At 44.8% G+C, this 12,308-nt stretch overlaps 1 protein-coding gene across 2 annotated transcripts in view; it reads left to right on the top strand.

The window, feature by feature from the left end:
- The first annotated feature begins 85 nt into the window (after positions 1–85).
- The window catches only part of ADK (adenosine kinase), a 481,956-nt gene continuing 469,733 nt past the window's right edge, over positions 86–12,308 (top strand). The window contains exon 1 of one of the 2 annotated variants that reach the window (XM_055133311.1): positions 86–188. In XM_055133311.1, coding sequence (XP_054989286.1) covers positions 124–188 — 65 coding nt within the window. In that variant the 5' untranslated portion in view covers positions 86–123. The remainder of the gene's footprint in view (positions 189–12,308) is intronic. The other variant, XM_055133313.1, reaches the window with a different exon arrangement.

Genomic DNA, 12,308 nt, shown 5'->3' with positions numbered 1-12,308 from the left:
CCGGGGAGTGGGAGGAGCCGGGGGCGGGGTGCTGGGAGGGGCGGAGCACGGCGAGCAGGGGGCGGGACCGGGAGCGGAGGGGCGGGGCGCACGCTGGCTGTCGAGTGGGGTGGGCGCGCGAAGATGGCAGCTGCCGAGGAGGGGCCGAAACCCAAAAAGCTGAAGGTGGAGGCTCCGCGTGCGCTGAGGTGAGCGCCAGCTGACGTTGGCTGGAGGGTGACGGTGCCCGCGAGCTAGCCAGGGCCCACGTGGCCTGGCGCGGCTCCGAGGGGGGGCGCACTCGTCGCGGGCACGGGGCCGCCGCGCGGGATCGGCTGCGACCCTCGCGCCATGCCCGCCCAGCCGGTCCGGCCGCCCTCGGCCAATCAGAGCGCCGGCCGGTCGGGGGCTGTGCTCTCTTCGGGCCAGCTGCCGGCGCCACGTGGGAGGCCACCTTGCTGGGCGCGTGGGACCCTAGGGGACCAGAGCAGAGCGAGTCCTCGCGCCACACCTGCTCGTCCCTGAGGGCATCCACGGGAGGCGGCCGGGTGGCCGGGCCAGCCCGGTGCAGGGACCTGGTGCGTGGGGAGTTTTCCAGGAGTGGCTCGGAAGGACACTTTGACCTTCCACTCCCGACCGCACGCCGAAAGCCGGCACGTCTGCCGGCTCCCAGGTGGCTTGGCCGCGCCGCCTTGATCGGAGTGGGCTGGAAGGTTGGATTTTCTTTCTCCCTCTGCACGCAGGCAGAGCGCACTCAGTGATTGTCCCTGACGCCTGCCGCTCAGGTCATTGATACCGCGACTTTGACTGGCCAGAGTTGCTTGTTGAAATCATTCCTTCCCAATCAGTGCAAAGTGCAGACGCACAACTCTTGATGGTTTTGAAATGCCCTTTGCAAGGCAGATTTTTTTTTTCCCATCTGAAAATAGATGTCAAACTGATTTAAAATTATTGGGACACTCCTGGTTATGCAAGACAAATCTCATTTCTTCCAGCATCGCCCTTCTGCACCTCCAAAAGAACGAGTCATTTGCAATTAAAAAAAAAGAAAAGAGATCACTTAGGGTCCTGACAGCGTTTCCATGTTTTGAGAGGAGGGCAACAAATCCTTGTCTATTCCTTTAATGTTTTACTTCTACTTTCAAAGATTAGTATGCCTTCCCTATAGCAAGGTAATAAACTTAAAAAGGATGGGACTGGAGAGATAGGGCAGCAGGTAGGGCTCTTGCTTTGCATACTGCCGACCAGATTCCATCCCTGGCATAACATATGGTCCCCTGAGCACTGCCAGGAGTAAGCCCTGAGCATCACCCAGTGTGACCCAAAAGCTATATATATATATATACACACACACACATATATGTATATATATAAAAGCAATACCAAAACCAAAATCCAAAAATCCAATACACTCAAAACTGGAAAATAACTCCGATGACCTGTTTTTTAGAGCAGAGTAGGGTTTTATAGGTAGGTTAGATCTACCTGGATTCAAGATTTGTGCTTTCCTTACTGAATCCATTATTAATTTCCTTAAAAGGCACCCCCTTTACAGAACTACTCCCTACATGGGAGATGGATGCAACTTTTTCTCTTCTGTCCAACTCAACAGATGGCCCTTAGATTTCCCTTGATGATCCAAGTGCCTTTCTGTTTTACAGATGAGGAAACTGAAGCCCAAATGAAATAAATGAGGAATTGAAATAGGAACCCGAGCATCTGGGTGCAAATGTCATTGTTATTTGACTCAGTTGGGCCTAGTTTGGAACAGTTACTCAACATATGCTTCTCTCTGCCTTTGCATACTTTAAAGTGATAGATAATAATGGTTAATTCTTTAGTAGGTTTGTGCCAGGCACTGTTTCAGCACCTTACTTATTTCCCTCATTCATCCTTACAACCATCTTGTGATGTACCACTGCACTGTAGCACTGTTGTCCCATTGTTCATCGATTTGCTTGAGCGGGCACCAGTAAAGTCTCCATTGTGAGACATTTGTGAGACTTATTGTTACTGTATATATCAAAATTGTCTACATTTTACACAGTGGAAACAGGGAAGGAAGTTTAAAACCTGCTTAAGTTCACCTGTCTAGTACATGATGTTGAAATTTTCATCCTGGTAGTTTGGTTATCTGAACCTGTGCTCTTTGTTGGGGAGGTGGGGCACACCCAATAAAGGTCAGGACTTACTCCTGGCTCTGTACTCAGGAATCACTCCTAGCTGAGGGAGTGGGGGCACCAGTGACCCTTTGGATATTGTGACTTGAACCTGGGTTAGCCATGTGCAAGACTAGGCCTGATCTGCTGAACTATCTCTGGCCCACTCTTTCTGTGCTCTTATTACCGTACCTTCCATACTCATTTCAGCAAGTTATCTCAAAACCCCAGTGAATTGCAAACTCAGTTTTTGTGTCTCTTTTCTTTAGCGTATTAGTGTACTACTAATTTAATGTAGCTGCAATAAAAATGCAACATATAATACATAATAATTCTTACAGATATTTTACATGCCAGTGTCAACTTCTGTTTAAAACTTGTAAAAGTCTTTTGGCAACTATACTTATTTTAAGTAATCTTTAGTGTCCCTGCGGACAGGAAGTTAAAAGATTAGACACTTGAGTACTGGGACAAATTGCTTGATTTTATGTGAAGACCTTTTGGGGTTGACTTTTCTGATTTTCATTTTATTAGTTTGGCTTTCTCAGTCTCCGTGTGATTATGCACTGGTTGTTAGACTGCATGCGTTAAGAGGACTGACTTGACATTTAAGGGGTTAGCTGCCAATTCTGGTTAATTTTTAAAGAGAAAGGCTTATATAACCAAAGCACAATTTAATAGGTAGAATAAGTCAGTGGGAGCAAATGAATTTGAGATATAATTGTCAGTGTCAGGGAAAGGAATTAGGCTTTTGTGAGAATTTTAGCTAACTCTGGGATAGAGGAAATTTTGCCTTCCACGTGACATTTGGCAATTTCTGGAGATATTTTTGGTGGTGAGTGCTACTCACATCTAGAGTTTTAATTCAAGGACACTGCTAAACATCCTCCACTGCACATGAAGGCCCGTGCAACAATGAATGATATGACCAAAATCCATAGTAGTGTTGTAATTGGAAGGGAAAAAACCTTTGAGAGAATATTAAAGCTTGCCTTCCTTTTTCAAATACCTATTGTTTTTCTTAACTTCTTTGCTTTTCTGAGAGTATAGCAGTTACTGAAATTATAAAGAACTAAATAAGCTGCCTTAGGGCTGGAGTGATAGCACAGCGGGTGGCATTTGCCTTGCTCTCGGCCAACCCAAGCCTCCCAGCATCCCATATGATGCCTCGAGCACCGCCAGGAGTGTTTCCTAAGTGCATGAGCCGGGAATAACCCCTATGCATCGCAGGTTGTGACCCAAAAAGCCAAAAAAAAAAAAGCTGCCTTTTAACATGTCTTCATATCACGCTGGGGAATAGTACATCGATTAGTATGCCATGCATAAATGGTACCTTTATAAGTATTATGCCATACTTCAGAGTGTTTAGAAATCATTTCCCCAAGCCCCACACTCTCATTTTATTTATTATTTTTTTAGTTTTTGGACTACACCTGGTGATTCTTAGGTTACTTTTGGCTTTACAATCAGGAACCACTCCAGGTAGGGTTCAGGGGACCTCATGGGGTGCTGGGCATTGAACCCAGGTTGGTTGTGTGCAAGGCAAGCTCCTTACCTATTGGACTAGGGCTCTGGCGTCCTGCTGTCTTTTTTAGGCTTCCCAGTAACAATGAGATCTTAATGATCCTGGCATTACAGATGAGGTCTTTAGGTTGAAAGAAGTCAGGAAGTATTTTTTGTAAACTGTTCTTTAGATGGTATTTCTATGATGATTGCCTACATGTAGGAATATTTTCTTTTCTCTGGAAACTCATCCACGTTTATTTTTTCCAGCACTCACCTGTAAGAGTATATAATTATCTCTAAGCTTGTTGAACTCATGATCAAAATCTGTCTGTTCAATTAAGTGTCTTCTCCGTTAAGGCCTAGCACTAAGGATCAGGCACATGCATATGGAAAGTTAAGATCTAGATTCCCTCTTTCTGGTGAGAAATGAGTGGGGCCTGGGGAAATGATTCCTAAGCACTCTGAAGTATGCCACAGAGTTAACTAGGTGTCAAGTCAGATGTCTGGTTTTTTTTTTTCTTTTTTTGTGGAGGGCAGTGTTTGGGCCACAACCAGTGAGGCCCAGGGGTTACTCCTGGCTCTGTACTCAGGAATCACTCCTGGCAGTGCATGGGGGACCGTATGGGATGCAAGGCAAGCAAGCGCCTTACCTGCTGTACTGTTGCTTCAGCCCCAGATGTCTGATTTTATAGGAATTTATTAAGATGTGGAGATCTGTTGCTGTTGGGAAACTACATATAGAAATGGAAGATACAGAAGCTGCCAGCTTTGTATGTGTCACCTTCCTGTCTCAATAGCCTTCAACTAGCAGGCCTGAACTTTAACTGTCTGGTGAATATCTTCTGTCTTGCTGTAACTTCAAAGTCACTTAGGTGTATTTATCAAAATCTGTCTATTCATAATGCATTCATCATCCTAAGTACCCTCTTCCTCGATTCCTGCATTTGCCAGTCACATCTTCCTTCGAGTTTGGAGCCTTGATGTTAAATTCATTTCTGTAGACGTTTAGTTTTCAAAGTTGGTCTTTCTTCAGTCATGTCTCCCACATGCCATTCTTGTTTCCATTCCTACCACCACAACTCAAGTCTTGATTTTATTTTGCTTAGCCATTTGTACTAGCTTCCCTCACTAGACACTCCATCTGCAGTCTGAAGTTCTGTCTGGTCTTCTGGTCTTGAGGCATAGTTCTGTTTTTTTTTTTTTTTTTTTTTTTTTTGGCGTCACACCTGGCATTGTACAGGGGTTACTCCTGGCTCATGCACTCAGGAATTACAAGTCAGTGCTTGTTATTATCAAGGAATTACAAGTCAATTATCAGGAATTACAAGTCAATGCTTGCTATTATCTGTCTTTTTTTATTATGGCTTCCTACTGGGTGCAAAGGGGTTTCTTATTGTGATTTAGATGTATATTTCCCTGATGGCTAATGATGTGGATCATTTTTTCATGTGCTGCTTGAAAACTTGTATGTGAGGCCAGAGCAATAACACAATAGGTAGGGTGCTTTCTTTGCACATGATCAACCCAGGTTTAATTCCTGGCACCCCATATGGTCCCCTGAGCACAGAAATAAGCCCTGAGCACAGGTGTCTTCCCCTCTGCACCCCCAGAAAGCTAAAAAGAACAACAAATAAAGGTTTTTTTAATATCATCTTTGTAAAAATATGTATTCTGATCCCAGATAGGCTGGATCCATTCTGATCTAGCCTATTTTCAATCGGTAATTTATCTTTTTATTATTAAGTTGTTGTTGTTGTTGTTAAGTTGTTGTTGTTATTATTATTATTATTATTATCATCATCATCATCAAGGCCACACTCCACACGTTCGGATGAGCCTCATGCATGAAGGAACCGGCAGAGGAACCCAGGTGTGCAGTACCCGGGGTCGAGATCTCCAAGGTTGCTCAGATTGGGACTGGGCCTCTTCTACCCAGATTCCCCATTTTCCAGTAGCTAGGCACTGCCCCCCTCCCCTCTCCCCTTGAGCTGTGTAATCCCATCAACAGCTAACATACAGAGACTATAAACCAAGCTCTTGGAAAGCATGAACATGACATCTGATAGCCTAGTTCTCCCTCTTGGAGAACCTGGCAAGCTACTGAGAGAGTTTACTGACCGCATAGGGGAGAGCCTGGCAAGCTCCCGTGGTGTATTCATATGTCAAATACAGTAACAATGATGGGTCTCATTCCCCTGACCCTGAAGAGCCTCTAATGTGGCACCGTTGGGAAGGACGAGTAAAGAGAGGCTGCTACAGCGGCCACTCAACACCTTTATTGCAAACCACAACAGCTAATTAGAGAGAGAGAACAGAAGGGAATGCCCTGCCACAGTGGCAGGGTGGGGTGGGGGGAGATGGGATTGGGGAGGGTGGGAGGGACGCTGGGTTTACGGGTGGTGGAGAATGGGCACTGGTGAAGGGATGGGTTCCCGAACTTTGTATGAGGGAAGTATAAGCACAAAAGTGTATAAATCTGTAACTGTACCCTCACGGTGACTCTCTAATTAAAAATAAATAAATTATTAAAAAAAAAAAAGAGAGGCTGCTAAAGTCTCAGGGCTAGGATGAATGGAGACGTTACTGGGCCCGCTTGAGCAAATTGATGATGACAGTGATACAGTGATAGGGTTTTTTTTTTTTTTTTTTGCATCACACCCGGCATTGCACAGGGGTTACTCCTGGCTCATGCAATCAGGAATTACCCCTGGTGATGCTCGGGGGACCATATGGAATGCTGGAAATTGAACCCCGGTCGACTGCGTGCAAGGCAAACGCCCTACTCGCTGTGCTATTGATGTAGTCACTATCACTCCAGCCCCGTCGTAGTTCTGTTTATCCCTCACATCATATATTTGTAAGCTCTGAAATTGAAGCTGGAAAGGATTGAATCCTGAACCCACAGCATAACTCCACTATGAGCAATTTCAGATTATTTTCAGAAGTGACTTTCTTGGGGTTTGGGCCCGCACATTAGTGCTTACGAGCTCCTCTGGCTCATTGCTGGGGCTTACTTAAACCATGTGGTGGAGGGCATCAGACCCGGACTTCCTGCATGCCGTGCCTGTCCTCTAACCCTTGAAACTGCCTCTCTGGCCCTGGTCATGACTTAGTTATATTAAAAGGAAACTGGGCTGGAGAGAGAGCATAGGGGTAAGATGCTTGCACGCCGCTCACCTGGATTTGATCCTCGGCACCACATGTGGTCCCCTGAGCCCTGTCCTGAGTGATTCCTGAGTACAGAGTCAGAACGAAGCCCTAAAAACGCCTCGTGCAGCCCAAATCCAAATGAAAGCCATAAGGGAAACAAACTAACTCTCCATTGGTCAGTATTGAGCTTTTCATAAATGATTGCTTCCTAACCATTTCACTTCTATTCTTTCATCTCTGACCTCATAGTGGACCCCAGGATTTAAAATTGGTAATCCTGCCGAAAAATAGTGTGCAGTTGCCTTGGGGGACCAAGCAACAGCTTCAGTAACCCCTTCTAAAATGTATATATTTTTTCTTTCAGAAAATTCTCTGTAAGATTTCTTTTGTAAGTTGAGCACACTGTTCCCAGTCTAGTCGGTTGTGAAAATAAAACAAGGAAAATACCTGCGTGACTGGAAATGAGAAAAAATGAATCTCGTGTACTTTATGTGTTGTCCCTTGTCTGATCCTTGGAAACTAATCAGTTAATGTTTGTTGAATTCTTACCAAAGAATTGGCCTGATAACGTTCAGTTTTGCAGCTGAGTATGTGAAAAGAGATAAGTTACATATATATTTTTTGTTTTTGTTTTTTAGAGTTGTACCAGGAATCAAACCCAGGACTCTTCAGATGCCAGGCGCTTGCTCTGTCATGGAGCCACACACCTGGCCCCTAGACCTTATGTTTAAATAATGAAACCTAAAGTGTAGTTTGGCTCTTTATAGATGATAGCATGTACTGTGCACTTGCATTTATAAATTCAATCCTTTAAGACTAACGGTGTGACTGGGTTGGAAAGCAAGTCTCCTGCGGTCCTTTGTGTGAACGCCTTGATAAGGCCTTTTCCTGGGTGTAGTAAACTATGGCAGCGGGTGGGGGAGAGAGCCAGAGGAAAGCGCATGAATGGGGTAACCCAGGTGTCTAGGCACAGGTATGAAGTGCTTCAGCCCAGGCAAAGCAGGAAGAGTTTTAGGGAAAAAGATACACATTGAAAAGTATGTTTTTTAGATCTTTGGCCTAGACTAATTCGCTCTGAACAAAATTTAAAGCTATTGGTTTTCTTCTACTGGAATATGACTCCACTTCCCTTTCATAGATTAAAATTTTGCCTGTTTGAAAAAGAATTCTTAGTTGAATTGATGGGCTTTGGGTGGGGAGAATAAAAATGCTCTCTGAAATCAAACATCTTGTTTCGGCGGGGAGAGAGAGAATGCAGGATATAAATACTTGCCTTGCACACAGCTGACTCGGGTGCGATTCCAGGCACTGTGTATGGACTCTCGAGCACTGCCAGGAGCCATCCCTGAATACAGAGCCAGGAGTAAACCCTGAGCACAACTGGATCTGACCCCAAATCAAAACAACTGACAATTAAACATCTTTGGTTCTTATTTGTTGGTAATCTTGAGAAGATTACTTACTGGCTCTGGGTTTCTATTGCTTCATCTATAAAATGGATATAAAAATAGTCCCTACCTGAGAAGAGTGTTGAGTGAACTTAATGAGAAAATGAATATGAGATTGGTACAAAGCAAGTCTGCAATAACCATTAGCTTCGGTAAATATTATTCCTGAAATGGGAATAATATATGATAGCGCTTACCTCAGAAGAGTGCTCAGTGGGTTTAACAAAACATGCATAGAAGAATTGTGTATAGCAAGGACACAGCAATGAATGCTTGCTTCAGGAAATATTTCTAAAGCCCCGTTTCTCCCCCGTTTATAAAGCTCCGTTTTGTAATTAGGTTAGCTCCCTTCTCTGCTTCAATTACAAATTAAATAAAAGGAAAGATTGGAGTATAGTGAAGAATAAGAAAAGCTTCTTCAGAGGCTAAAAAGAGAAAGGAGACAGTAGTTAGGCTGAGGGCTCGGGAGCTGGCGGAAAGAAGTCTCCAGGGGGCTGAGCCCGAGTGCCTGAGGGTGAAGGAAGGCTGGCGCGCGCGTGCTGCCCAGGACGGGCTGACTTGATGACACACAAGTGGTGGAGCGGCCAGATGGCTCCAGTTGGAAACTGTAATTTCCCCACCGTCACTCAGGACAGATAGCTGGCCTGGAGGTCATGGACCTGGAGGAGTGGTCACTTCAGAATCTCTGGGAAAAGGGACGGAAAGTGTGAGTCTGCGAATGTGAGGATGACTGTGCTTTGGAAATCAACAAGCAGTGGGAGACAAAGTTAGTTCCTGTTGAATTTGAGCAACTTCAAAATGACGTGAAGTATTGTAGACATCCTGGAAGATGGCCCCGGGAACTGGAGCTCATGCTCGTGTGGGCCCCGGCCAAAAGTGGTCCCCAAACCAAAACTAAAAAACTGCTATTGGAGAAGTCATTGCTCATATTAGAATTCATATTATAAATTAAAATAGGTAGTTATGAAGTAAACAGCTATATAAAAGATGAAAAGCAACCCTTGGGGCCAGAGCAGAGTACAGTGGGTAAGTCGCTTGCCTTGGATGCAGCAGGCCCTGGATATGTCCCTGGCTCCCATACGGTTCCTAAGCCCTGCCAGGGAAGCGCAGAGCCCGGAGTAAGCCACTGTCACCATTAGGTGTGACCCCAAACCCAAACCAAAATAACCAGAGCTCTTGAAGTAAAAAGAATTGACAGGTTAAAGTTTATTTTTTAATTTATTTTTTTATGTAGGGGTACTGCTATTTATTCAGCCACCGATTAAGCTGATTGAAGCAGGCATGAACTCATTATTATTTAAAATTAATTTTTTTTTCTTTTTGGGTCACACCTGGCAATGCACAGGGGTTACTCCTGGCTCTGCACTCAGGAATTACCCCTGGCAGTGCTCAGGGGACCATATGGAATGCTGAAAATCGAACCTGGGTTGGCCGCGTGCAAGGCAAATGCCTTACTCGCTGTGCTGTTTCTCTAGCCCCCCAATTTTTTTAGTTAAAATTTTTTTATAAAGTTGTCCATAATAATTATTTACATCCAATATTTCAACACCAATCCCATCACCATTGCACCTTCCCATCACCATTACTTTTTTTTTTTAATTTTTTTTCTAAGTATTTTATTTTATTTTTTTTGCTTTTTGGGTCACACCTGGGGTTGCACAGGGGTTACTTCTGGCTCTGCACTCAGGAAACACCCCTTGCGGTGCTCAGGGGACCATATGGGATGCTGGGAATCGAACCCAGGTTGGTCACGTGCAAGGCAAACACCCTACCCACTGTGCTATTGCTCCAGCCCCCCATCACCATTACTTTGAATCTTCCCACCACCACCCCAGCCTGCCCCTTAGGCAGATACTAAATAATTTATCTTGTATTTCTTGCCATGAATAGTATGAGGTGACACATGGCTGCAAAGTGGCTGTGCACTCCCAGAATTCTAAAATTTTTAAATATCTGGGGTCCAGAGGCATCTCTGCAGCATGCTGCTCTCCTCCGAGATTCATTTGTGAGTCTCTGGATCTTGGCTGTTAATGCGCTTAAATGATGCTCAGAGGCAATTCTAGGGTGTGACTGCCAGAAAACCAGAAGGGCGAGGAGATGGGGGGAAGTTGCCCATCCCAGGCTCCATGAAGCCTGGAGTTTTTAGTCGCTGGTCCCGAATGCCTGGGTTTTTCAGTGAGTTCATTCTCATGTGTGGGGGGTTTGGGGTGATCCTGTAAAGGTGCTGTGAGTGTGGTGGCCATTGGGTTCTGGAGGTTGTTGGCTGCCAGGGTTCATTTGGGGCAGGTAGAGAGACACACTTGCCCCCTCTCCCCCCTTCCTGGCTTGGGATGGGGAGGCATCTCTGCAGCCTGCTGCTCTCCTACAAGATTCATTTGTGAGTGTCTGAATCATGGCCATTAATGCACTTAAATGGCCTGCTTTTGATCCTTTTTGTTGTTAATGTCCATAAACATTTTGTTGTTTGGGTCTCTGAAGCAAGGCCTATAAATGAACTTGTATAGCTGAGCTGGAGGTGGTTTGTGGGCGTGACTCCCACATACCTATCTTTTCGCCATTTAATTTCTTGGGAAACTGGGTCTCAAGTTGTTGGGGTCGGGCCAGAGGCCTAGCGGCATTTTTGGAGTATCAGGAAGTCTGAAGGCACCCTCAGGCTGCTGATGCACTCGCCCTGCAGGTGCAGGTTGACCTGCTGGGTGGCACTGTGCCCCCTTGACTGGTTCAACTTTTGACCAAACATAGATGAAGGGCCAATTAGTGTATTGGAATATAATGCTGAATAATTCATTCAGAGATATCACAGGACAATGAGGAGATAAAAAAAAAAAAAGGCCAGTTAGAGGATAGCACAGTGAGTATAGTCCTTGCCTTGTACTCGGTCAACCCAGGTTTTATTCCCGGCACCAAATCTGGTCCTCCAAGTCTGCCAGAGTGATCCCTGAGTGCAAGTCAGGAGTGTGCCCCAAACACAGCTGGGCGTCCCCCTTTCCCCATGTTATCGGGGAAATTGGAGGTTGGTCAGTAATGCAGGGAGTTAGTTTGCTTTACATACAGTGACCCTGTGTTTGACCCTCAGACCACATAGAGCACCCCAGCACCATCACATGGGTCCCAACCCTCCCGCACCCCTCAAGAAGCTAATGGAGAGATACCAGCTGCTATCTGTGAGTTCCAAACAGAAGAAATGGTGTGAATGGGGCTGAGGAGATACAATATCTTCCAACTTTGTACATTGAACGTGTGTATTAGGACTCTTAATTTTTAAGCCAGAGAGACTTGATGTGCATTGACGACATTATTTTGGCTGAAAGCTAAGTGGCTAAATATTGTCATTGCAAAATGGACCTCTGGGATGTCAGGCAAATCTTTAACTTTGTAAAACAAATACTGTGATTTTTATTATCGTTGTAATTTTTCCACATTATTTTCCTGAAACCCTAGGTGCTTTGAAAACTGGAAGCTTATAATTGAGATGAACTAATTGAGCAGCAAAACTGAAGTGGATCTGAGGCTCTTTTTAGTTTTTATTTGCCTGCCACAAATGTCTGTGTCTATAGCTTTGCTCTCTACCTGTCTACCTGTCTGTTTATTAACTACCTGTCTGTTAATCCAGGGTGCATGCGACACTCCCTGGTGGTTTGCAGAATACACTGTTCATACATGTGACTCTGGATTTGCTTCTCATACAGACCATCTTGTAAAAGATATATAGCAGTTCATTAGCCTCAAAACACTATCTCCATCTCATTAGGCAGTGAAAGAGGATTTTCACTTCTATGTATTAGTTTTGTTAGCACCCTGATTAGTCCTGATTGGGTTATATGCTCCTAAACCCATTACAGATGGGGTTTTGCCTTAGATATATTCTCCTCATTCTCTGTGTGCATGAGTATGCATGAAAACGAGCCAGTGGTTTGTATATGTGGTAGAGTGAGTGGGTAATGAGGAAATCTAATCCAGTCCACTGGGACCTTGGAGAGTGAGGGAGGTGGTGCCATTTTTCGAGAAGGAAAAAAAATTTATTACAGTTTGTGTAAAAAGTACATATATGAAGCAATCAGCCCTT

The sequence above is a fragment of the Sorex araneus genome, chromosome 3, assembly GCF_027595985.1.
Source record: "Sorex araneus isolate mSorAra2 chromosome 3, mSorAra2.pri, whole genome shotgun sequence".
In the NCBI taxonomy this organism is placed as follows: Eukaryota; Metazoa; Chordata; class Mammalia; order Eulipotyphla; family Soricidae; genus Sorex; species Sorex araneus.
This window is presented reverse-complemented; position numbering and strand designations above follow the sequence as displayed.